The sequence below is a fragment of the Cervus canadensis genome, chromosome 21, assembly GCF_019320065.1.
Source record: "Cervus canadensis isolate Bull #8, Minnesota chromosome 21, ASM1932006v1, whole genome shotgun sequence".
In the NCBI taxonomy this organism is placed as follows: domain Eukaryota; kingdom Metazoa; phylum Chordata; class Mammalia; order Artiodactyla; family Cervidae; genus Cervus; species Cervus canadensis.
In genome coordinates this window covers 9,912,483-9,938,880 of record NC_057406.1, presented here as the reverse complement: position 1 = coordinate 9,938,880, position 26,398 = coordinate 9,912,483, and the positions used below count along the sequence as shown (strand labels likewise).

The window sequence follows — 26,398 nt, the reverse complement described above, 5'->3', positions numbered from 1 at the left end:
TACCCTTAAATACTTACTTCATTGAGGACCCGCGGTGTAGGTGTTCGTTACACACGGAGGGTCAACAGTAACTATTCACACAAGAGTATCACATAAACCTATCCTACTAAGCTCAAACGTTCCCAACAGGATTTCCTCTAGCAGAATCCCAAACGCCACTAGACACAAGAGGAAATGTGATAGGAGGAGAAATCGGAATAGAAAGAGGTTCTAACCGACTGCAATAAAAACATTACTCTTAAAAAATTTTCGAAACCATATGACTATGTGAGCACGGTGCTGGGTCCCCTCCTTAAGCCAACGAAGGGTCCCGGGGACTAGACGGGCCCTTAAGCTTAAGCTTAGTTCCATGCTGGTATCACCTTTTGGTAACCGACGACGCAAAGCAAGAACGCGGCACAAGGAATTGGGGCGAGGCACTGCTGTTGTAATGGCTAAACTAAGGCCCTTCACCCACACACCAGTTTGTGTTGGTTTGTTTTATAACCCTGTCCCTAACTCTACGGTTTCATCAGGACTCGAACTCATTCAAACGCCCGCTGGTGAACACCCCTCACAGCGTGCAGTGCTGTAGGCGAGGGTGGGTCCTAGGACTGCCTCCTCCCTCCACAGCTGGCTTCATCTTTGCCTGCTCCAATATTAATGTCCAAAGTTGGGGAGGGGGGCGCCTTTTCTCAATACCTTCGCACTGCATTGGACTAAACTTCCATTTTTACACTCGATAAGTTTAGACTTTGGAGATCAGAACATTTGAAGACCGTTTTTTCGCCTCAGGCAAACTTCTAGCACCTAAATCCACATTCAGGCCCCCCCATAGCCAAATGACCCATCTCGCGAGACGACGGCCGAGGAAGCTGTCAACCATCCTTTGAGGGGGATTACTTCTGGTTTCTTTTACCTTGCCCATTCTTTATGACCCTAAACTACTTAACGTTATTATTTATAAAATTTTGCAAGTACTGTAGAATCGCCTTCCTTGTAGAGCCTCTATTTGAAGAAGGAAGATTAATGGTGTTTACTTGCGCCCTTCCCAACATGGCTACCTCAGCTTGCCGGCGGCCCCAGAAAAGCTTCCGGTTTCCCGGCAGCCTCTTGGGAGGTTGGATTTCCGGCGCCCAGACGGAGGCGAGGCCGCCTTTTTCCGCTCTCTCCAGGCTGGGTTCGCGGCCGCCGTAGCCATGTCGTATCCTGCTGATGATTACGAGTCTGAGGTAACTTGTCCTTGACGTGTGCTGGTCTCCGCCACAGGGGTAGGGCTTTTGGGACACTGATCCCTAAGGGGAAGTGGTGTCCCCGCCTCTCTGGGAGCCCGCGCCATCCTCGCCGCGTGCCCGTACTCATGCTGCTGCCACGCACAGCTCCGGACTCCAGATCAGCCGGGTCTCGGCCCGCCCACCTCGTGTGTCCGGTCCTCTCGTCCTCTCCTTTTCAAGCCCGGGGGCCGAGGCTGGATTCAAAGGGTTCTCTGTTTCTGTAACTGAGCTCTGACTTCTTATGATTTAGGCTCAGTTCCGTCAAACCCCGCTGATTCCCACAGCCTCTTGTGCTTTGCTCTTATTGCAGCCGTAACGAGGTATTGTCATTGTCTATTTATTCTCCCTTTTCTCACAGGCGCATGAGTCGCTCAAAAGCAGGGACTGTGTCTTTTTGTCTTTGTGTTTTTTCAGTTCAGGTCAGTCGCTCAGTCGTGTCCGACTCTGCGACCCCGTGGATTGCAGCACTCCAGGCCTCCTTGTCCATCACCAGCTGCCGGAGCTTGCTCAAACTCATGTCTGTCGAGTCCGTGATGCCGTCCAACTGTCTCATCCTCCGTCGTCCCGTTCTCCTGTCTTCAATCTTTCCCAGCATCTGGATCTTTTCCAATGAGTCAGTTTTTCACATCAGGTGGCCAAATTATTGGAGTTTCAGCTTCAGCGTCAGTCCTTCCTGTGAATTTTCAGGACTGATTGCCTTTAGGATGGACTGGTTTGATCTTGAAGTCCAAGGGACTCTCAAGAGGCTTCTCCAACACCATAGCTCAAAAGCATCAGTTCTTCTGGGCTCAGCTTTCTTTATAGTCCAACACTTATATCCACACATGACTACTGGAAAAACCATAGCTTTAACTAGATGGACCTTTGTTGGCAAAGTAATGTCTCTGCTTTTTAATATGTTGTCTAGGTTGGTCATAACTTTTCTTCCAAGAACAAAGTGTCTTTTAATTTCATGGCTGCAGTCACCATCTGCAATGATTTTTGAGCTCAAAAAAATAAAAGTTTCTCACAGTTTCCATTGTTTCACTATTTGCCATGAAATGATAGGACTAGAGGCTATGATCTTTGTTTTTGAATGTTGAGTTTGAAGCCAGCTTTTTCCATTCTCCTCTTTCATCAAGAGGCTCTTTAGTTCTTTGCTTTCTGCCATAAGGGTGGTGTCATCTGCATATCTGAAGTTATTGATATTTCTCCCGGCAATCTTGATTCCAGCTTGTGCCTCATCCAGCCTGGCATTTAACATGATGTACTCTGCATATAAGTTAAATAAGCAGGGTGACAATATACAGCCTTGACTACTCCTTTCCCAATTTGAAACCAGTCTGTTGTTCCATGTTTAGTTCTAACTGTTGCTTCTTGACCTGCATACAGATTTCTCAGGAGGCAGGTAAGGTGGTCTGGTATTCCCATCTCTTTCAGAATTTTCCACGGTTTGTTGTGATCCACAAAGTCAAAGGCTTTGGTGTAGTCAATAAAGCAGTAGATGTTTTTCTGGAATTCTCTTGCTTTTTCTATGATTCAGTGGATGTTGGCAATTTGATCTCTGGTTCCTCTGCCTTTTCTAAATCCAGCTTGAACATCTGGAAGTTCATGGTTCACGTACTGCTAAAGCCTGGCTTGGAGAATTTTGAGCATTACTTTGCTAGCGTGTGAGATGACTGCAGTTCTGTGGTAGTTTGAGCATTCTTTGGCATTGCCTTTCTTTGGGATTGGAGTGAAGACTAACCTTTTCCAGTCCTGTGGCCACTGCTGAGTTTTCCAAATTTTCTGGCATATTGAGTGCAGCACTTTCACAGCATCATCTTTTAGGATCTGAAATAGCTCAACTGAAATTCCATCACCTCCACTAGCTCTGTTCGTAGTGATGCTTCTTAAGGCCCACTTGACTTTGCATTCCAGGATGTCTGACTCTAGGTGGGTGATCACACCATCGTGGTTATCTGGGTCGTGAAGATCTTTTTTGTATAGTTCTTCTGTGTATTGTTGCCACCTCTTCTTAATATTTTCTGCTTCTGTCTTAATCGTCTTTGTGTGTTTAGGAACCTAGATCGAGCATGTTGGATTCTCAGACTGGTGACTGTTTATCTGTGTCTCTTTTGTTAATAGGCGGCTTACGATCCCTATGCTTATCCTGGCGACTATGATATGCACACAGGTGAGTCTATGGGTTTGGCTAGCTGGGTGCTTCTGAGGATTGGCACCTTTTTGAATGTCTCACAGCTGCCCTGAGGGCACCTGTTTAAAACTAGGTGTTGATGATCCAGGTTTGGAGTCAGTTATTAGCTCTCCGCCAAAGGGTGGTACAGAGCCTATTAAACCAGGCTTTTTTCATAGTCCACATCAAAGTCTCACAAAGGAAGGATGGTTGTCCTGGCTGTGGTTTTCCTTGTTTAAACTATTACCTGAAGAACAAAATCTTGTTGTGAAAAATTAAAAGTTTAGTTGCTTGCACCATCATATTGATAGAGAATGGCAGTTGGTTATTTATTTTAAAAATACTAAGTGCCTACTACTTACTCTCTCTTAACCACAGTCTCCACTCCCTTCCCAGTAACTGTCCCAAGTTCTGAGGGTAGACCTGGGTACAAGACAGATAGGGTTCTTGCTGTCATAGACTTTAGATTCTTGTGGGAGAATCAATAAGCAAATAAATTACTTTAATAAATAAAATGAGTAGTGGAAAATGTGAAGAAAGAGGCCAGTGGGGATTGGGAGTGACGTGGAGAGTGTTTAAAAAGGAATTAGACCTAGTTTTATCGACGTAAGTTTAGTTTTAAGAGTGGCCTTCCTTTTTTGTTATGTTATACATTCAGATTTGAAGTGTTTATCATATCCAATCTCTAGGAGATCCAAAGCAGGATCTGGCTTATGAACGTCAGTATGAACAGCAGACCTATCAAGTGATTCCTGAAGTGATCAAAAACTTCATCCAGTACTTCCACAAAACTGTCTCAGACTTAATTGACCAGAAGGTGTATGAGCTACAAGCCAGTCGTGTCTCCAGCGATGTCATTGACCAGAAAGTGTATGAGATTCAGGACATTTATGAGAACAGGTATGGGCCATTGGCTGAAATGATCTCCTGTTGGGAGACTGGCTGAGTAATGCAGTCTGTAAAGGGGATGATATTTACTCATTACTCTGTAAGTTACTGAGAGTGCCCAGAGTTTTCTGTGATTCTTTGGGGGCTATAGACATTACTTTGTTGGACTCTATACCAGAACTTGTAATAGGCCTAAAATAATACCATCAGTGTTAATAATTATAATAGTAATTGCATATATGATCAATATAAATTAGTGTCATGAGTGCTTTTCTTGTATTTACTCATGTACTCTTCACAGTAACCTTGTGAAATAGGTACCATTGTTTTCCTCATTTTATAGGTGAGAAAACAAAGCACAGAAGGAATAAGTCACATAGTGGATGTTCTGAGTTTTGAACCTGCACAGTCTGTCAGCAGAGCCTAATTTCTAAATTGTGCTGTCCAACTTCTCAGTGCATAGTAGGGTGAACTGAGCTCTTGAGTGGTTGCTTCTGGGTTTTTTTTGTCTTAGTTCCCACTCCCACCTTGTTCATGCCATGTGACTTATGGGATCTTAGTTCCCTGACCAGGGATCAAACCCAGGCCACAATAGTGAAAGTGATGAGTCATAACCACTGGCCCACCAGGGATTTCCTGATTGTATCCTAGTTTTGAGGGGACTGCCCTTGTGTAATGGGCTTTAGAAGTGAGACAGGTCAGTCCGAGCTGGATAGTCAGAAAAGACTTCAGGAGGAAATAGGGTCATGAAGCATCTTGGGCAGCAGTGTTTGGGTTGGATCCTCTAGGGCTGTTGTGGCATCAAACTGCAACAAATAGACAGTGTTGCTGCCATGTTTGGAGAAGAAGAGAACTCTTGGAAGTGGAAAGGGGGGAAACTAAGGGAGGTGTGTGGGGGTGTCTGAAAAGTTCTCAAGTCAGGAAACAGTAAGCAATGAAATACAACTCCAGAGTTGATGACACAGGGGCAGGAGATGATCTTGAAGAGCTTTGTGGTTGCCTAATTGATGTAAAAGAAATGTTTCACTGTATTAAGAGAGGTTGGGGTGCAGAGTTGGGTTGAGGAAAGTCACAGAGTTGGAGGCTCTGGCCCTGGCTCTGGTTCTGTGACTTCTTCGCTTTACTGAGCTTGGGTACTTATCTATAAAATGTGACAGATCCCTAAAACAGATCCTTCCTGTGCAGATCCTTCCTGTTTTGGACTTACAGAGTATGTCTGTTTGGTTTTCAGCTGGACCAAGTTGACTGAAAGATTCTTCAAGAATACACCTTGGCCTGAGGCTGAAACCATTGCTCCTCAGGTTGGCAACGGTAGGTGTCCTGGGTGCTGGATGGGATCCTATAACTGGAAGTCATTAGAAAGCTCAGAATTGTCTGTGTCTGTTTTGTTCTTCATTTTATTTCCCCAGGGTTTGGTGCATAGTAGATGTAACTTGTTGAATGAAAGCTGAATAAATGAAAAGGGGACAGGTTTTTCATATGTGGTGAATGCTGAAAGTGAGATTTTTGTCTTGACTGATTTCCTTTTCCTTGTGTAATTTTTGGGGTCATTACAGTTGCTCCAGAGTGGGCTTTCTGACCTCCTCACATTTCACCTTCTGATGGAGTCTTTTACATATAGTGTAAAGTAGGAAGAGCCAACCTCATTCTTTTGCATGTGGATACCCAGTTTTTCCAGTACCAGTTATTGGAAAGACCTTTTTTTATTGAATTGTCTTGACGCCCTTTTTGGAAATTGGTAATCGTATAAATGTAGAGGTTTATTTCTGGACTCTGAACTGACTCCATTGATCTTTTATGCCTGTACCAGCCACACTGTCTTAACAATTGTAGCTTTGGACAGTTTTGAAATTGGGAAGTATAAGTCCTCCAACTTTGTTGTTTTTCAAAATTGCTTTGGGTCTTCTGTGTCCCTTGAATTTCCATATTAATTTTAGGATCAGCTTGTCAATTTTAGGATCAGCTTGGATTTTGATAGAGATTGTGTTGTATTTGAGTATCAGTTTGAGAGAACCTCAGTTTGAGATTCTAACAGTCCTCTCTAGTGGAGTCACATGGATTGTACTTCATTCCTTGAGCAAGGAGTTGTGACACGATGTGTGACAAGTTATCTACCATAGCAGCTCATTACAGACTCAACATGTACCGAAATTCCAGACTCCCAAAAGTAAAGCAGGTATTCAGTGTAAAACATGTTGTTTGTACAAACAGTTTAAGGACATCAGACCATCCCCTATCGGGTTGGTGGGAACCCTTCTGAAACCTTCAGATGCCAGTCAAGGAGCAGCTTTACTAGCAGACCTAAGGATAATAGTCTCAGACCTGTATGTGAACTCTGCACAGCATCAGTATCTGAAGAGCTTCCCCACATCTATCTTTTTCATGGTTGCATCATATCAATAGGATAAATTCCTTAAAATAGGATGTCTAAGTCAAAGATCCCCTTGCATGTGCAATTTCAATAGTTAAATGTCATGTTATCTTCCTTGGAGCCATTATTATGTCCTGGTTAAGCAACTGGATGGCAGCAATAGCTAAATGGTGAAGGGATATGGGCCTGAATGAGGTTAAGATGAATTTGAAAGAGTAAAATGGGAAATGAATTTTCTTGTCGCATGTATTCTTGGAGTGCGAGTGTTAGAAGTTTGATGTTGTTTAATCTCTGAAATCACATTTACCCTGTTACCTCCCACCAGGGGCTAAAACTGACTAGTTGTTCAGTGGATTCCTAAAGCACCCCTCTGCCATCTCTTTCAGATGCTGTCTTCCTGATTTTGTACAAAGAATTATACTACAGGCACATATATGCCAAAGTCAGTGTGAGTATCTAAATGTTGCTGGCAGTTTTTTAACTCTATGCCATTTTTGTCCCTGGAACACAATTGCTCGTTTAATTTCTCCACCTCTAATAGTTCTCCTTGACTGGGCTCGGGCAGGTAGTAGTTTCAGTGAAAGAGCGTTTACTGTATTTGGCACTTTACCTTCATAATCTCATTTTTCAGAGAGATTAAATACCTTGTCAGACCCCATGGTTAGTAAGCTGTGGGACTAAGACTCCAAGGTAGTGTTCTTTCTAGTCCATCAAAAATACACCTTTCATCATGTTGTTCCCCAGCTCAGACATCTTTAGTGGTACTCATTTACCAGCAGATGAAGTCTAGTTCAGGGCTCAGCAGCCTTCTATGTACAGAGCCAGGTAGTAAGTGTTCTGGGCCTCTTTCAGAGTCTGTTCACCTGTGTAGCAGCCATGGACAGTGAGTACACGTGGCTGTGTTCCAGTTGAGCTTTCTGTTTACTGAAATAGGTGATGGTGGATTTGCTGAACCCCTGGCTTAATTCTTGTTTGGCCCTAAAAGACCTCTGCATTTCTGGCCTATTGAAGCCCAGTGTAGCATTGTCTGCCTTACTCCCCAGCCCTCAAGCACCATACACAGTTTTTATCTCTTTGCCTCTGTTAGTCTTGTTTTTCCTGAAATACCTTCCCTTTGCTCCTCTGCTTTGCCAGTTGTGCATGCCTATTCTCTAAAAGTCAGTTAAGATTTTTGGCATAAAATTTGACCCGTAGGGTCAGATGCTCAGGATCGCTTTGGACTGCTGTAGCACTTACTGTCTTCCCTGTCACTAGAGTGCTCTTTACGTGCTAAGAAGGGGAGAGCAGACATCAGTTCTCATGTATGTTTGACCCCTGAACAACACAAGTTGGAACTATGTGGGTCCACTTACATGCAGATATTTTCAGTAAATATACTACAGAGTTGAGTCTGCAGATACAGAAAAACCACGTGTATGGAGGGCTGACTGTGCGTTATACATAGATTTTTGAGGGTGGGCACCCCTGACCCGCGTGTTTTCAAAGGTCAGCTGTGTTTGTTCTCTGCTGTCAATGGCAGGCCATGAGTAGAGTGCATTAGGTTAAATGTGTCCTCCTGTCTTCTGCTTTCTTTACAGGGGGGACCCTCCTTGGAGCAGAGGTTTGAATCCTATTACAACTATTGCAATCTCTTCAACTACATTCTTAGTGAGTCTGAGGTTATGATGAGACCTATTTGTCTTCATCTCTTTTTAACAGGATTTTAACATGCAGGTGGGAAGAGCGGAAGTCTTGAGATTCATAGTCCTTTTAAGAGAGAAATTAGAAATTGTGTTCTGCAGCCTTGCTGAATGGGCGTAGTCATTGACTTTAGTCTGACTTTTCTGTGGTCTTCTGCACAGATGCTGATGGTCCTGCTCCCCTTGAACTCCCCAACCAGTGGCTCTGGGACATCATCGATGAGTTCATCTACCAGGTAGCTGGTCAGCTTTGGCTTAATTTGAAATATTCAATAACTGGTCCAAACAGGAATAGCTGTTAACCATTCATGTTATTAAAAAGATACAGGGCATTCTCCATCCCCCTTCTGATGTCTATGTCAGAAGGTTTTTTGGTCCTTTTACATTTTAATAAAACTCTGCTACACACACACACACAGAAAAAGGTACATAATATAAAACCGTCCCAGTATAGTGAGAAATAACCCTGTCACATTGAACTCCATGTCGTGGTTTTCTGAAGAATTCAGTGAAGTCTGAGAGCTCCATTCTGAACTTGGAAGTCAGGAGAGTTGAGTTCCAGACTTCCAAAACTTTCTTGCCTGACCCTTAGAGGTGGTCTGATGGGAAGAATACAGATTTCTCAGGTTTTGGAGTCAGCTAGAAGTGGGGTCTTGCCGGAGCGTGGCCAGCTGATAGCTCTGTAGCAGTGACATGTTTTTTCAGCTTTCTGAGCCTCACTTGCATCACCTAAGGTCAGGGTGTTTTTATATCTTGATTGTGGTGGTGGTGATGTGAATATATTCTGGATCAGAGTAAAACAGGACATTTTTATCAAAGGGGAAATATTACCTAAGAGTGCTATTACTAAAAAAAGGATGTTGAACTTGGGGAAAAATCTTTTTCTTGTATTTTACTGAGATAGCGTAGCTCTTACTGGGTATTTCAGGAAAAATTGGTTTGTTAATAAAGCTCTTATTTGAACTCCGTGGATCGAAGAGACTCTAAATACAAAGTGCTGACACGTGTGATTGGAGAGCTGAGGAAACCTTGAGGCCTCTTGCTCAAGGTAGGCTTCAGTGCCTTTGGGCAGTGAAGGCCACAGAGCACACCGGCCTTATTTGCCTTCTCTGGCTCCTTGGCTTGTTTTGTTATTGTTGTTTGTAATTTATTTATTTGGCTTTTCCTGCTGTTAGTTGCAGTTCATGGGATCTTCACTGTGTCATGCAAACTCTTTAAGTTGAGGCATGTGGGATCTAGTTCTCTGACCAAGGATCAAATCCAGGCCCCCTGCTTTGACCACGAGGGAAGTCCGTCCGTGGCTTGTTACTTGGCATAATTTTAGAAGGTTGGCCATCCTGTTGACTCACAGCAAGTCAGAGTCTGTGCTAAGGTTCTTCATCTGATTAAAGATAATCCTAATTCCCTGGGCTTAACTGGTGCTCTGTTAACAGGTTTAAGTGCTCTCACTTCTAACAAAGACTCCCACTATGGGCTAGGTGTGATTCCTTCAGCCAGTCTTTGTGAGACATGAGAGTGCTATAAGCCGCTTAAGAAATGCCAGCTATATACCTTATGGGGTGAGTAGCTCCTCCCCATCACTCTTTATTGTTTAAAAAAATTTTTTTTTTATTATTGTTCCTTTTTTCTTTAAAAAAAAATTTAAAAGGAAGTGTTTATTTTTCTCTTTATTCCCCACCACTTTCATTTATTTATATTGATATAGTAATAACATGAATTTGTTATTACTGAGTTTTTTAACTACAGATAAAGTGAAAGTGTCTTCCTGCCTTGCCTTTGCAGAGATATCAATTAGTATCTGCAAAGATAATCAGCGTATAAAGACCTGCCTTGTTCTTTTGTACCATCCACATGATGTTACCACTCTTCTGGTCTATGTGTTACACATAAGTCTGTTTCTGGAGATGACTGGAAGTAGAGTTGTCGGCCAAAGGATATTTGCTTCTTAAATTGTTTTAAATCAGGCTTATAGAGTCATAAATTGCACTCAATAAATAAAATATACCAATTTTAAGAGTATAGTTGAGATCTGACAAATATATACACAACCACAATCAAGATATAAAACATTTTTGTCACTTCAAATTAAAAAAAATAGTAATTACTGCTCTCTCAAAGGGCTGTGTCAAATTATACTACTACTATCAGCATTCAAGAGCAAGTTTTCTGTGTTGGATGTTATTGGTCTAATTTTTGTCAATTTGATAGGAAAGAAATGGTAGTCATTTTAATTTACGTTTCTCTGAAAAGATTGAGCATTTTCTCTACTAATTGACCAGTCCAGTCCTGTTCAAAGTAATTATCAGTATTCTTTGCCTGTTTTTCTGTTGGATGATCTTCCTCTTTTTGGCTTAATGAGAATTCCTTCTACATTCTGGATACTATTCTTTGTTTATTGTAGATTTGGAAACATTTTCTCCTGCTTCTTAGAGGAAGATGATATTTTACAGTTGAAGAGTGATCTTAGGTCATCTAGAACTTAGCTTCTAGGTCACTGGAACGTGTGTTTGGAAACCAGGTTCTAGCGGCCAGCACTGTGCTGCCCAGAGACATTACGTAACTTTAGGCTGTGTTTGACTCCAAATTGAATGTTTTCTTTTTCCCACAAACTACTTGTCATTTTAGAGATAGTTACTTTGGTGTGGAATAAGTATATAGTAATGAACAGAATTCACAGCTTAATCAAAGCTGGCTGTCAGAGAACCAGTAGTGAGCGCGCAGCAGTAGCATTGTGCGCTTGCGCTGTCCCTTTGGGTTTTATGCCCCTGCTGCATCTTTCCCTTCCTCCTCAACAGTTTCAGTCGTTTAGTCAGTACCGCTGTAAGACCGCCAAGAAGTCAGAGGAAGAGATCGACTTCCTTCGCTCCAATCCCAAAATCTGGAATGTTCACAGTGTCCTCAATGTCCTTCACTCCCTAGTGGACAAGTCCAACATCAACCGGCAGCTGGAGGTGTACACGAGCGGAGGTGAGTGCTGAGTGCTGCCCGCCATCTGGTTCTCAGGCATGGTGGCCATGGGTAGTGCTAAGGAGCCGTGTCTTTCGGGTGATGGGCTGCTCCTCTGGTGTCTGGGGGTGAGTAGGAGCTGAGTGCTGATTTGGAGGCTGCTGGGCTTGGCCGTCTGTTGGCTGACAGAATGAACCAGTACTTCCTAAGAGCTGTGTTTGTAAACATTTCGGCTGCCTCTCCAGGGCCTTTGTTGAGATAAGCACTTCTCAAACATTTTGGTGTGAGGACCACTTGACACTCTAAAAGATTAAGAATCCTAAAGTTTATCTCTATAAGCATTTTGTTCCAGTGAGAAGAGCGGCGGTTTTGCAAACCTCTTTAAGTGTGGCTCTGTGGAAGAGCCCTGGAGGAGTCTTCTGCCTCTTCCCTCAGTTTGTGGCAAGACGCTGCTCTGGGTGATGTATCTGAGGGGAATCTGGCCTCACACAGAGATTTAATTGGGACAGGGAAGAGAAACTTTAACAGCCTTTTTGCATAGCCCAGCTCTTCTCTGATTCTACAGCAGAACTTGACCATGGTAGTTTCTTTCTTTTTTTTTTTTGACCATGGTAGTTTCTATAGGTTAGTTGCAGTGTGGAATCTGAAACCTTATCAGTAAACTTGTACTTTGTTATGTTAAGGTTTACTAGTCTCTCCTGTAGCCTGAGTGAATTTTTTTAATCTGTGCGTGATTTTGTAAAATGAGCTAGCAAGATTTTCTGAAAGTTGACACATTTTATTATACAGTTTTTTGAAACCACATCTGTTACTTTGACCATCAACCTCATCAGATAAGTCCTTATTTTGGGAAGCTGTTCATAGTACCAGATAGAAGTTTTATGAAATTCTAATTTTTACTTAAAAGTTGATAAGTAAGTTCATTGATATTTAACAGACATTGGAATCTTAACAAGTTCGCTGCACTCATTTTTGAGAAAATGTCTGCTAAATACCCATGTCTGAATAGTCATAGTTTGTATATCAGTTATTCCTTTAAGTAACATTGGGTTTTGTGAAAAAGAGTGGCTAGTTCTTTCACTGAAGGTGAGTGGTGGTAAAGAATGCCGTGATGACAATAGAGTCCGGTGCCGCTGTCTGATTGATGCTAAGTTGTCTGTAGTTTTATGCACATTGTTTTTGCACCATTGATGCAAATGCCAACTCAGTGAGAAAGGCACGTGGTATCTTGGTGTTATTAGGAAGATAGCTTTGATCTCATGGACATCCTGAAAGGAGGGGCCTTAGTGAGGAGCTCTTATTGATGAGAGGGGTCCTTTTGTGTTCTCAGGTGTGTGAGGGGACTGGTACCACCACCACCCCCCCACCAGTTGACTTAACTGGTGAATATAAGATTAGCATAAGGCAGGCATGCTTCTTCCTATTCCTTCAAAGGCAGAGTTATTTCCTTTTGCAGAAAGCTTTAGAGACTGGCAGTAGGTTAAGAGTTTACTGAGTGACATTCAAGGTTCAGGCCTGCCCTTGTTCCCAGCCTCTCCTGAAGTGTACACTGTCTGTCTGTCTCTCAGGTGACCCAGAGAGTGTGGCTGGGGAGTACGGACGGCACTCCCTCTACAAGATGCTCGGCTACTTCAGCCTGGTGGGCCTTCTGCGACTGCACTCCCTGTTGGGGGATTACTACCAGGCCATCAAGGTGCTAGAGAACATCGAACTGAACAAGAAGGTAATTCCCTGTTTCCTCAGGCCCACATTCGCAGGGCCTTACGAGAATCTCTGATCTATTAGGACAGATTTCAAGGAGAAAAAATGAGGAATCCTCCGCAGGGAACATTGAGACAAGAATTGGGAAAACTACTGCAGGGAAAACCTGAATCTGGACAGGGTGGTTTCTCTTTGATGCTTAATAACGCCTCAGATATTCACCACTCCTATTGATACTATTTTCAAACCAGAATGATTAGGCAGATTTTTACCTTTCAGCTTTCACCAAAGAATTAACAAAATACTTAAAAAGTTCTGAGGTGGTAGAGATAATGGTATGTTAGCAGTGGTTGTTTGCCTCACCATAGAAACATGATACCTTTTTTGTTTGATGTGTGTATCTTATCTGTCTGTTCCTTTATAGGGCTTACTTGGAAAAGCAAGAAAGAATGTAAAAGTGAGGTGTAGAGGATTTTAGAGTTGAAAGAAATTTTAGGGTTACCTGGTCCAGTCTTTTTCTCTTACAGCCAAGAAAATGGAGTCTTCAGGTCACATAATCAGTTAGTGGTACAGTCTACTCGGAGCCTCCAACTCCAGAGCCAGGGCTTCCTCTGGGTAGTTCAGGGCCTCTGCAGGGATCTCTTGGTGCTTCTGCTTTGGCTGATACTAGGCCCCGCCTATTTTCACACCCAGCTGGGATGAATTGGTCTTAAGACTCATGGATGCTGCTTCTGCCTCCTTCCACAGAGCATGTATTCCCGTGTGCCCGAGTGCCAGGTTACCACATACTATTATGTTGGTTTTGCATATTTGATGATGCGTCGCTACCAGGATGCCATCCGGGTCTTTGCCAACATCCTCCTCTACATCCAGAGGACCAAGAGCATGTTCCAGAGGACCACGTACAAATATGAGATGGTAAGGAGGCCTCTGACCAGCTGACATGTCGGTGCCAACAGTTTTTGGGTAAACACCTTCCAAAACAAAATTTTGACCCCATGGGCTATAGCCTGCCAGGCTCCTCTGGGATTTTCCAGGCAAGAGTACTGGAGTGAGTTGCCATTTCCTTCTCCAGAGGATCTTCCTGATCCAGGGATCAAACCCACGTCAGCAGACAGATTCTTGACGCTGAGCTACCTGGGAATCCAGAATTGGGGGGAGGTTTCTAAATAAAGCAGAGGTGTTGAGACTTGGAAGTATGATCATGTAGCAGCACAGTAAACCAGTTGGACTGAAAGGCAGAAGAATAATCAGACTGGGATGTTAGATTTTGCGATACCCTTTACTAGTCAGCTGAAGTATTTAATCTATATTCTACAGGCGTTAAGTACCATCAAAGATTTCTAGATATTATAAGAACTAAAATATTTTTCCAAAAAAAAACAGATTTATAGGTGGCTTGATCATAATTGGTGTAGGAGGATTGCCCTGCCAACGGTACACAGGGTGGACTGTGAGACAGAGACAGGGGTAACAGTGAAGAATCCAGGAGACAGGGAGGACCTGGAACCAGGCGGGAAGTTTGGTGGAGCTAGAGGGAGGATTGGGAGAGACATTGGGAAACTTAGCTGCTGGGTGTAAGACAAAGGGAGAAGTCAGGAGGTCTGAACAGAGTGTTTGGGAGGGTACAGGGTCCTTCTCATGGGACCCTGCAGCAGTCTCTCCCCCCACCCCCAGATCAACAAGCAGAATGAGCAGATGCATGCGCTGCTGGCCATCGCCCTCACCATGTACCCCATGCGTATCGACGAGAGCATTCACCTCCAGCTGCGCGAGAAATACGGGGACAAGATGCTGCGCATGCAGAAAGGCGACCCGCAGGTCTACGAGGAGCTTTTCAGCTACTCCTGCCCCAAGTTCCTGTCGCCAGTGGTGCCCAACTATGACAACGTGCACCCCAATTACCACAAGGAGCCCTTCCTGCAGCAGCTGAAGGTGTTCTCTGACGAGGTGCAGCAGCAGGCCCAGCTCTCCACCATCCGCAGCTTCCTCAAGCTGTACACCACCATGCCCGTGGCCAAGCTGGCCGGCTTCCTGGACCTCACCGAGCAGGAGTTCCGAATCCAGCTGCTTGTCTTCAAACACAAGATGAAGAACCTGGTGTGGACCAGTGGCATCTCCGCCCTAGATGGAGAGTTTCAGTCAGCCTCCGAAGTTGACTTCTACATTGATAAGGTACGGCTGGCCCCCTGCCACCCTGCCAGGCTAGGGTCTTAGGATGCTCACTGTTCTGTTCATTGGGGACATATCATTGAACAAAATCAACAAAGATTTCTGCCCTTGTGCTGGTATTCTAGTGTTTAAAAAGTAGGTGGTAAACATTATCATTAAGCAAACCATGTAATAGTTTAGACGTTGCCACTTGCTATGGAGTAAGTCAGGTTGGTGGTAGTAGAAGACACAGGTTGCAGTATTAAATAAGATGATCAGGATAGACTTTGTTGGGAAAGTGAACTTGCAGCTGAGACTTGAAGGAGGGGCAGAAATTAGCAAGCAGATACCTGGAGGAAGAGCATTCCAGGTAGAGAGAACAGTTAGAGCAAAAGCCCTGAGGCCAGAGCGAGGCCAGATAGCTGCGGTGTGGTTGGAGTGGCCGGAGAGGAGGCTGTGGTGGGAGAAGAAGGGGGAGTGGTGCTTTGTAGACTGTTGGACGTACCTTACCGGACGGGAAGCCACTGTCCTGACTGGTACCACCCTAGATCATTGCTACCTGGTTTCGAACTTCTTTTTAGGGAATTACGCAGGATGTGCCCTTTTCTGTCTGACTTCTTTGGCTCGACATTATATGTGAGAGAAATCACCATCCAGCATTGTCATATGTAGCAGTAGTTTAGTCATGTTTATTCTGTGATGGTCTGACATCTACTGCAGTTATTGACTGCAGTGTTTCCATTCTTCTGGTAGATGTTTGGGTGGTTTTGGCAGTTGAACGGTACACGTGATTTTATAGAGTGGCTGTCAATCGTCTATTTAATTTTTTTTTTTTAATGATATATATGCTTGTGCAGAGAGTCATTTCTGGAAAGATGCACAAGCAATATACTTTGTGAGAAAGGCGAGGAACATTGTTAGTGTTTGCTTTTTAATATTTATTCATTTTTTTGGCTACGGCAGGTCTTAGTTGCAGACTGGAGAACCTTGCCTGCGTCATGCAGGATCTTTTGCTGTGGCTCGTGGGCGTCTTTGTAGCTGTGCTATGGGGCGCTCTGGAGCTCACAGGCTCAGTAGTTGAGGTGTGTGGGCCCAGCTGCTCTGCAGGTTGTGGGATCTTGGTTCCCAGACCAGGAATCAAACCTGTGTGCCCGGCACTGCAAGGCATATTCTTAACCACTGGACACCAGGGTAGTCCCTTCCTGTTATTACCTTCAAGTTGAACATTTTAATGTACTTGTGAGTTTTTTTTCTTTCCTAAGTTGTTTTGTTTTCTTAAGTGAGATTTTCCAGACTTAAAATATGCTGAACTTCTCAGATTGTTCTTTGCAGGAAATATCACCTTCCCCCTGTTTGTTTGCACCATGTACATAATACTCAGAAATGAAGAAACATTCTTTTTTCCCTTCTCTTTTCTTTTTTTTTTTTTTCCTTCTCTTTTCTTTTTGGGCTCGTAGTATCTCAGTTCTCCAACCAGGGACTGAACCTGGGTCATGACAGGGAAAACCCAGAATCCTAACGACTAGGCCTCTAGGGAACTTCCAAGGAAATGTATTCAGGCATGTTTGGAACCCTGATAAAGACTTAAAGAGTCTTTTAAAAATTAGTGGATCAGTATCTTTCATCTCTTCTGGAATATTCTTAGCCAGTAAGTCTTAGGTATTGTTTCTGTTCTATTCTCCTTCTGGAATTCTTTAATCTATGTAGGACCTCTATCCTTCTTGTCTCTTAAACCTTTCTTCATCTTTTTGTCTCCTCTATTCTGGATACTTTTGATTAAAAACATTCTGTACCTGTTCATCTGTCTCTCCAGCTCTGTTTCTAGCTTTCTCTTTTAAAAAGAAAATAATAATAATAATAATGGTGCAGTGTTTCCATATGTACTTTTTTTTTTTTTAACTACATATGGTTCATTGTCCTCGAAAAAATATTTGTTGGTATTTCTTTGAAGCAAAGGATGAACATCTGTTCCTGTGAAGGGAATTTGTTTTTGCCTTCACAAGGTGCCTGGGAATATTGTTGGTCTGGGACCACCGTAGACTGAACTCACTAGACTGAGGTTCCTGGGACCAGCTGGGTGACGAGGCCAGGCGGTAGACTGTCAGAAGAGTATGTCTCAGAGAGGAGTCTCTTTCATGCTTCTTCCCCCATCCATGGCAGGGTTTGCTGGTGTCAGGAGTGGGATGGAGTTGACTTCTGGATCACTTGTAGCTGAGGATGCAGCTCTTTAGGATCTCAGCGTTACAAGGATGGTCTTCTGTTAGACTGGCCTTCTGCCCGGGTTTTCTAGGATTAGCAAATGCCCTCAGTGCAGAAGGGGCTTCTGTGTTTTGCTCACAGAACAGTTTGTTTTCTCTTAAATGATTCTTCATTCTCTTGTCATCTCTTTGCTGCTATGAGGCAATTTTTAAAAAAATATCCTACATTTTTGGTTGTTTTCAGAAAGTATGTTTGTCTGCAACACACACACATATGCACCTCTTAGAAATGCACAATCCTCAGACAGATACCTCCTGAGAACTAGGCCGCACATGTGTGTATCCATTGCTGACGACTGCTTTTTGTTTAAACATTCTATTTTAAAAGTGTATTTAAGTATAGTTGATTTCCAATATTGTGATGTTGTGTTAATCTGTGCTGGACAGCAGATGATTCAGTTACACACATGTATATATTGTTTTTCATGTTCTTTTCCATTATGGTTTATCGCAGAATGTTGAATATAGTTCCCTGTGCTGTCCAGGAGGACCTTGTTGTTTATCCATCCTGGATGTAATAGTTTACATCTGCTAATTCCAAGCTCCTCATCCATCCCTCCCATACCCGCCTCTCCATCTGTGAATATAACAACTGCTTTTTAAACTTAACTCTTGGACCCATGTTCCAACAAAAATAACCAGTCAACACAATATACAGAACTTACTTTGAAACTGTCAGATTAAAAAAATAATCATGTTCAGAAAACTAATGTGTCATTTGACCCACTCACCTTTGTGGATATTGCTATACTCATCCTTAGAAAAGGCAGAAAATCAGCTTAGCACAGCTGAGGTGGGGCTTGAGGGGTGAAAAGAGGAAGAAAGTGTGTTGGTCTAAACATACTACTTTTTGCTAGCAGTTTTTAAAGCTAAAATTAATAACAAACTTCACTTTACTGGGTAAAATTCCATGACTAATTAGTATATTCACTGTGTTGGGCAGCCATCTCTGCTCTAATTCCACAATATTTCTGTCATCCCAAAGAGGAATCCCTGTCCATTAGCAGCATTCCCAGTTCCTCTGGCCCCACAGCCCCTGGCAGATCAGTTAATTTGCTTTCTGTCTCTCTGGATGGGTCTGTTCTTAATATTGTCTGAAAACTAGAATCATGAAATATGTGGATTTTTGTCTTTAGCTTTTATGGAGCATCTTTCCAAGTTTCATGCAGGTTGTAGTGGGTATCAGTGCCTTATTCCTTTCTATGGCTGAATAGTATCTCACTTTTTGGACACACCACACTTTGTTTATCCATTCGTTAGTTGGTGGACAGTCCAGCTGTTTTTACATTTTGGTTGTTATGGGTAACACTGCTGTGAATTTTTGTGAACCTGTTCTCTTGGGTTTATGAACCTAATTCTAGAATTGCTCGGACAGTTTGGGTAGTTTGCTTTTGGAAACTTACCTTGCTAAACCAGATCCTCTCATTTTAGACTTCATGGCTTTTGGGAAGGTTGGTGTTCAGCAGAACTTGGCTATCCCTGCCATGAACAGACTCACCCAAAGTAGAAACGTGTCAGTAGTGAAAGTTTTAAGTTGTGTGGGTTTTGTTTTTTGGTGGTGGTGGTGGTGGGAAATTTTGGGGGTTTTTTGTTTGTGCTTTTTGCCATGCAGCTTGCTGGATCTTAGTTCCCAAGTCATGTTTTTAAAAATCAAAACCGTCTACCCCCTGTGGTATTGCATCAGCTACCTAAAATTCTGTTTGAATTTATTCCCAGTGCCTGACACTCTTGGGCCGTATCAGTCACCTGCTACATTCCTTTTAGTGAGCAGCTGAACTAGTCCCAACCATCTCTGGATTGTCTTCTCCCAAGAGTTAGCAAATTCTTTTTTTTTTTTTTCATTCTTGACTTGAAAAAAATCAAGAAATTCAGGAAGTTCTTGGGTCTTAACCTAGATTATATAGGAATGTACAAGTAAACAGTGCTCAACAAAATATTTTGAGCTAAAAAATCATTTAAAATCTAATTTGCCACTTATAAACAGTATATGAGAATAAAATGCTACGTTTTAAATGTTACTATTGCCAACAGATGCATGTTCATTAAAAAGACCAGAAAATAAATGGGTTAACATGAAGAAAGTAAAAATCAGCATGTATAAAGAGCGGCTCCTAGCTGTTAATGCTCCCCCATGGATAGGGGTTTATCTGGCACTTAGCATCACTGGTGTCTGCAGAGTCCGTCGGTGACTCCCCCTCACTGCTCCTCTGTGGCTGCTTTTCCCGTAGGACATGATCCACATCGCAGACACCAAGGTTGCCCGGCGCTATGGGGATTTCTTCATTCGGCAGATTCACAAATTTGAAGAGGTGAGAGGTGTGGAGAGTGGTGTGGGGGCTGCAGATGGGAGTTGGGAATGGAGTGGGGAGTTTTTAAGTGTTCTATTTCTCATTTCTATTTTCCTTTTTCTTTTTTTTTCTCATTTGTATTTTCAAGAAAGCCTGAAATTGGCCTTTGAAGTTTCTGAGCTAGACAGGCTGGCTGCTTGGGGTCTGGAGGGTGGGGCTGGGCCTGTAGGAGTTGCTGTGTCAGCCTTCTTTGGAGCATCTCTTCCCAAGATCTCTCTCTGCGGGTGGCCGGCTCTCGCCTCCCTCCCTGTTATTTCCTAATATGGGTGGATTCACTGCCTGCTCTTACCCGTCCCTCCCCATCTGGCAGTTATTTACTCTTCAACTTAGACAGGTCTGGCCAGTCTCTGCAGGCAGAGACCTTGAAGCTCTGTTTTGACATACGTGGTGCGTTCCACGCCCTGCCCTCAGAGAGGCCTTGTGGGTCACCCTTTGTGCCCATAGCTAGAGCCTCAGCGTCCCGGTGCTTTGAGGCCTCCAGCAGAGGTCACTGCTGTGCTGTGGGCCGTGCTACTGGAGTCCTCCTGCAGGACAGTAACACAGGCCTGGCAAGTCTAGCCAGCCCGAGGCCCTTTCCTGTCTATAAAAGTATTAGAGCAGTATACAGTGTGTGTCCAGTGTGAAGGGCAGATAGCATAAGCTGCGTGGCCTGTGCGGCACTATGAGAATGCCGGGTGGGGGACCTGACACTCTGATAGTAGATGCTGTGTCAGTAGTGATCCTGTGACGTGTCTGCGTCAGAGGGGTGGCTCGGGAGTGTGGCCTGGTGATCATGCACACCGTAGGAAAAGGTTTGGTGAAAAAGCCATTATCTGACTTGACTTTTCTTTCTCTTCCAGCTTAACCGAACCCTGAAAAAGATGGGACAGAGACCCTGAGTATATTCACACTTGACACTACTCAGGAACTTATTTTGATGTCATTGTAGGTGGTGTTCTGCCACCATGAAGCCTTTACCCAGCTCAGCCATTGCCCAGTCACTTGAGTTGAAGTTTTTTGAATCAAGGACTGATATGTTTTAAGTAGTTCTTAATAAAGGATCTTCTTTGGAGTCAGATTTGTCTTCTTATTTTTGTTGGGGAGCGTCTGTGGACAAGAATACTATATGTAATTTCCCATGTGTCATGAGATACATGTGTCCTGATGCATTAGTTATTAATGTTTAAATTGAATTACTTAATTCCTGCATTCATAAAGCATTATACAATATACAGAACATTTTCTTATTTAGTATCTTATCTTCATCTCAAAGGAATCCTGTGAGCATTAATGACCTGCCAAAATTTGCATGCATATTTGTGCAAGTGCTGGGTTTTTGGAAGGAACTCCTGAACACATCCTGCCAGGACTCTGCTGAGGAATCCAGGTACACTGCCTACACTGGACAGCTTGGGTTTGGGAGTAGGGTCCCCATTTTGTCAAAGAGGAAACAGACCTGGGGAGTTAAGTGACTTCATCGAGGTCATGCAGTTATATTGGGTTGAGCAAAATGCTTGGGTTTTTCTATAAGATGGCTCCAAATTCTACTGTCTTATGCTGCTCAGGTCTTGTGATTCTTCACACGGAAAACTTAGGTTAAAAAAACAAATCTCTACAGTGGACAGCTTCTCCCACCCTCAGTGAGTTTGAAACTACTGCTTGTCTGCCAGAATGAACGTCACAGCCAGTCACTACAGATCTGTGTCTGCTTTTCACATTCTTTCCCATCCCTCCTGTAAACGGCCATATGGGATCTACCATCTTGGAGACTTCTTTGAGATGCCATCTTCACCTCAAAACCTAGCAGCCCACACTATTATCAGAGCCTATTTCTAATCTTATCTTTTGTAACAGTTAAAGCACAGATCATGTAGATCTATGATAATTGAAAACTTCATTGAAGTTGTCTCAGGTAGCTCACCTAACCTACACAACAAAGATCAAGTGTTCCTGGATCTGTAGAAATCTTGTATTCAGGGGTAAGCCCTCAGAATGGTCTGCACACCATTTATGCATTATCTTACTCCAGAGATGTGGAATCCTGAACTTACTGATGAGGCTCCTCTGTCCATGGGGATTCTTGAGGCAATACTGGTGGGTTGCCATGCCCTCCAGGGACTCTTCCCAACCCAGGGATCAAACCCAGGTCTCCTGCACTGCAGGCAGATTCTTTACCATCTGAGCCACCAGGAAACCCAAGGAAAGTGAGGCTTAATTAAGTAGCTTGCCCAAGTCAAAGATGGTAGGTAGTGAAGACTGGTCTTTCATTTCCCAAACTTGTGTTTTGTTTTGTTTTGTTTTCCAAACTTGTGTTTTTATCTTAGAAAAGTCCTACCCTAAGACTGGTAGCAAGAAGAGCTTACCTGGTGGCTCAGTGACAGTCTGCCTGCCAATATAGGAGACACAGGTTTGATCCCTGGTCCAGGAAGATCCCACATGCCACAGAGCAACTAAGGCCTTGCCCCACAACTACTGAGCTTGTGCTGTAGAGCCCAGGAACCACAACTACTGAAGCCCGAGCAACCTAGAGCTCGTGCTCTGCAACGAGAGGCCACCACAATGAGAAGCCCTTGCATTGCAACTGGAGAACAGGCCCTACTCACTGCAGCTAGAGAAAAGCCTCTGCAGCAATGAAGACCCAGCACCACCACCAATAAATTAATTATAGAGCATCTTATCCTTAAAAAAAAAAAAAAAAAAGACTGGTAGCAAGAGGTTAAATAGCAGTAGCTATACCATCAAGATCTGCAGGGTCTGTATATATCCCCTCCAAAGCAATTTCCTGGAACTTGGGAGCTCCTCCCTGCCACCCAACGACAAGGTGGTTGTGAATTTTGAAGCTAGGCTTTGGGCTCACTTGGTACATGGCTGGTTCCTTTTAAGTTTTCTGGTTATAAGGAGGCTAGAGAACATGGAAGAGCCACTGTTTTGAAGGCATGACACCTGGATTCAAGTCTGAATTATGTCACTAATTTACTGTGCAACCTCTGGGCTGGTAGACTTCTCTGAAAATTAAGATCTGCCTGCCCTCTGATGAGAGGGTATCTGCCATCTCTCTGTTGAGAGATGAAACGAGGATGATTGGGCTGTGTTCCTCACTGCTCTGCAGCCCACCTGAGGATCCCTAGAGTCTGCAGCTGGGCAGATCTGGACCTGTTCCATGGCCTCGGTGTTGGGACAGCGGTGGCTTGGAACTGGTCAACTGGGTTCCTTATCTGGGATGTCACCTGTCACCCTGGGGTGGATACCTGTATGGCTCTTGGGGTGGAAGCTCCTGCTCGAAGGTCAGTTCATCACTGAGCACTGTTCCTTGCTTATAAATGAGGATGTTGTGTGTTAGTCGCTCAGTCGTGTCTGACTCTTTGCAACCCCATGGCCTGGGGTTGTAGCCCACCAGGCTCCTCTGTCCTTGGATTCTCCGGGCAAGAATACTGGAGTGTGTGCCATTCCCTTCTCCAGGGGATTTTCCTGACCCAGGGATTGAGCCTGAGTCTCCTGCATTGCAGGCAGATACTTTATCATCTGAGTCACCACTGAAGTAAATGAGGATAGAATCTGCTTTAATGGGGAGTCAGGACTAAATGTGGAGAAGGAAATGGCAACCCACTCCAGTGTTCTTGCCTGGAGAATCCCAGGGATGGCGGAGCCTGGTAGATTGCCGTCTGTGGGGTCACACAGAGTCGGACACGACTGAAGCGACTTAGCAGCAGCAGCAGCAGGACTAAATGAGATGCTGTTATTCCTTCCCCCCACACACTTTTAATTCATAAACTCTTCTGTGTCCTTGTTTCCTATTGATATGAATGCTGGTAGTTCATGCGGTAGTTACTGAATGCTAGTCCCCGAAAAGATACGCCCATGTCCTAACCCCTGGAACCTATCAGTGTGATGTTTGGAAAAAGGTCTTCACAGATGTGAGCTAAGTATCTCAAGATGACTTGTCCTGGATTATCCAAGTGGCCCTTAAGTCCAATGACAAGTGTCCTTAAACTCAGAGACACACAAGGAGGAAGGGGGCCACAGAAAGGTAGAAATTAGAGAAAGGCAGCCACAAGTTAAGGGGCATCTGGAGCCACCGGAAGCTGCAAGAGGTGAGGAAGCCCTCTCCACTAGAGCTGGTACCTTGATTTTGGATTTTCAGCCTCCAAAACTGTGAGAATAAATTTCTGTTCTAACCAACTTTGTGGTAATTTGTTACAGCAGCTCTAGGAGTCTAACACAATGCCTGCTGTGTATCAGGCCCATTGCAGGATTTCATGCACAGAAGATTGGATCCTTTTTCCTCCAAGTGAGCCAACCAGGTGTTGCTAGGCATGAAGGGAAGGAAGTGGGTAAAAAAGCAAAACCCCTAAAGAACAAATAATTACTTGTAATTAAAAAGAAAAAAACCAAGTCCCTGTCCTCATCTTAAATTCTAATGGGTGGAGGCAGATTATAAACCATGCAGAGCATGTTGGATGGTGATGTATCTTACAGAGAAAAATCAAGGATAGGAGTTACTGTTTTGAACTGGATGGTCATCACCCTGATTGGCATCATTTGGGCAGAGACCCAAGGGGCAAGAGGCAATGTTGCAGATACCTGGAGAAAGTGTTAGGAAGGGAAAACTTGCAAGTGCAAAGGCCCTGAGGCCAGAGCATGTTTTGTATGTTGAGAGAATGTAGCAAGAAGGCGAGTTGGAGCAGAGCTAGCAAGCGGGAGGGAGGAAGAGGTTCTGGGTCATATATAGGCCTTGTGGAGGCTATTAGGGCTGTGACTGAGTCTGAGCTGGGAGGCCTTTCTCCATCAGGGAAGTTCCATGACTTGTCCAAGTTCCAGGAGCTAAAGAGGACCGAGGACAGAATGCAGGTCAGCCCAGTTCGAAAGCCTGTGCTGTCTCTGAGATGCAAGGAAAACCAAAGGCAGGCTCTTTGTTAATATGTAATAAGTCCAAACATTCATAGAGCTCTTGGTAGTTGTCCAAACACTTCATCTGTTAGCTTGCTGGATTCTAACAAGTGGCAGACTTGGGATCCAGTGCCAGCCAGGCCTCCTTACCAGCCCCCTCCCCGGGGTGGTAACCTCCATTCTCTGGTTCCCTGGCCTTCTTAAGGAGGGCTCATGCAACGTCATCTCTCCTGTACCCACCACCCGTCCTGACACTGGGCAATGGTGGCTCACAGGATACAGACCCACCTGGGCGCCTCTGCTTTAACTTGTTTTGAATTCACCACCAGAGATGCATAGTTCATGTCCGAGTCTCCCGTCTCCATCACTGAAATTATGCAAGGTCAAGGTGCGCCGTGTCAGCGCTCTTCTTACCAGGAGACAGGCCATTTCAGGAGCCCAAGGTCACACAGAGCCACTGTGTAAGCGCCTGGCTTGGGCTGCTTCCCAGTGTCTTGGCCCACGTCCAGCCGCAGTGCTGGGCAGCCGGCAGGCCTAGTGAGGAGGCAGGCACAGCTGAACTCTGCCTGGTACCGCTTGAGGAATGCAGGGCACCAAGCAGCTGCAGTCAGCTCGCAAGCCTTTTATTCCAGCTTGTCTGGAGTGGAAGAAGCAGGCTCAAAATCCTCCCACGTGTAACGGGAGTGAGGATTTTTTTGTTTGTTTTTAAGTTTAATTGACTGCACCAGGTCTTAGTTGTAGCACACACAATCTTTTTGCTGTTGTGGGCATGTGGGATCTAGTTCCCCAGCCAGGGATTGAACCCTGGCCCCCTGCATTGGGAGCGTGGAGTCTTAGCCACTGGACCACCAGGGAAGTCCTGATGGTCCAGTTATATGGTTTTATGAGCCAGGAATGGGGAGCTCTGGGTGGGGCCAGTTACCAAACCTTCCTGTGCCAGAAAAGAAAGCAGCCCAGCAAAGTGTGCAGGCTTAGGCTTGGTCAGACCTGGGTTTGAATCCCAACTCCACATACTAGCTGTGTAACCGCGGCCCAAGTTACTTAGCTTCTCAATACTTTATTTGCTCATCTATAAAACAGGAGGTAGTAGCACTTCCCTTAATTAAATTATATGACGTACTTAGCACAGCACCTGGCCAGCATGTGCGATGAACGAATGAAGTCCATTGTTATTAGCTGGTTAGCTGGCCATGACCTTGGAATTCAGAGTCATAGATGATGTGGATAAGCAAGGCTGTTTCCTGGTAGAGCTCAGACTCAGAGACTACTGACTCACCCAAGGGCTTTCTCTACTCCCTGTTCCTGGGTGGGACCCAAGGCAAGTCTGTGTCGAGACAGTGTAGAGGCCAGTTCACAGAGAGGCTGAGGGGCTTGTCTAGAGTAGCCCAGCCATAGAGGAGCTCTTGCAGGGTGGTGGCAGGGGAAGGGAAGGAGATGCCTAGTCCTCTGGCTTTTGCAGCTGGGGAGACAGTAGAACCTCCTTTGAGATGGGGGTGGATGGGGCAGTTTGAAACAGGAAGCATGTGCAAGTGGGTAGAGAACTGCGTTCAGACATGAGCTCAAGGTCCTATGAGACATTCAGGTGGACATGCCCAGGGCGTAAGAACTTGGGCAGCGGCCGTGAACAGCTGGGGCTGGAACCCTGATAGTCAGATCCCAAGGCTGCATCTGGTTTCTCGCCGCACAGACCAGCCTCAGGTGGCCTCGGCTCCCTGTCCACAGTGTGGACTGGGCTGCAAGCCTGAGATGGGGCTGCTCTTCCCAGAATGGCCTTGGCCTCGG

General features: G+C 44.4%; 1 protein-coding gene and 1 long non-coding RNA gene across 3 annotated transcripts; one reads left to right on the top strand and one right to left on the bottom strand.

The window, feature by feature from the left end:
* The first annotated feature begins 1,077 nt into the window (after positions 1-1,077).
* On the top strand, positions 1,078-20,805 carry EIF3L (eukaryotic translation initiation factor 3 subunit L). Of its 2 annotated transcripts, XM_043440713.1 has the most exons (13): positions 1,078-1,211; positions 3,360-3,408; positions 4,098-4,308; positions 5,528-5,607; positions 7,054-7,115; positions 8,245-8,314; positions 8,509-8,582; positions 11,142-11,313; positions 12,861-13,015; positions 13,741-13,911; positions 14,671-15,168; positions 19,631-19,711; positions 20,590-20,805. In XM_043440713.1, exons 1-13 carry the CDS (start codon positions 1,179-1,181, stop codon positions 20,626-20,628), a joined length of 1,695 nt encoding a protein of 564 aa, XP_043296648.1. In that variant the 5' UTR covers positions 1,078-1,178; the 3' UTR covers positions 20,629-20,805. The 2 variants fall into 2 exon arrangements, with proteins under 2 accessions (XP_043296648.1, XP_043296649.1); XM_043440714.1 differs by lacking the exons at positions 1,078-1,211; positions 3,360-3,408; positions 5,528-5,607 and having other exon boundaries at positions 4,230-4,308.
* LOC122423543 lies at positions 20,667-25,040 on the bottom strand. Its single transcript, XR_006264170.1, has 2 exons — positions 24,905-25,040; positions 20,667-20,836 (listed from the first exon to the last, which is right to left on the bottom strand). It is a non-coding gene; the product is annotated as an uncharacterized LOC122423543 (long non-coding RNA).
* Between the last annotated feature and the right edge of the window lie 1,358 nt (positions 25,041-26,398).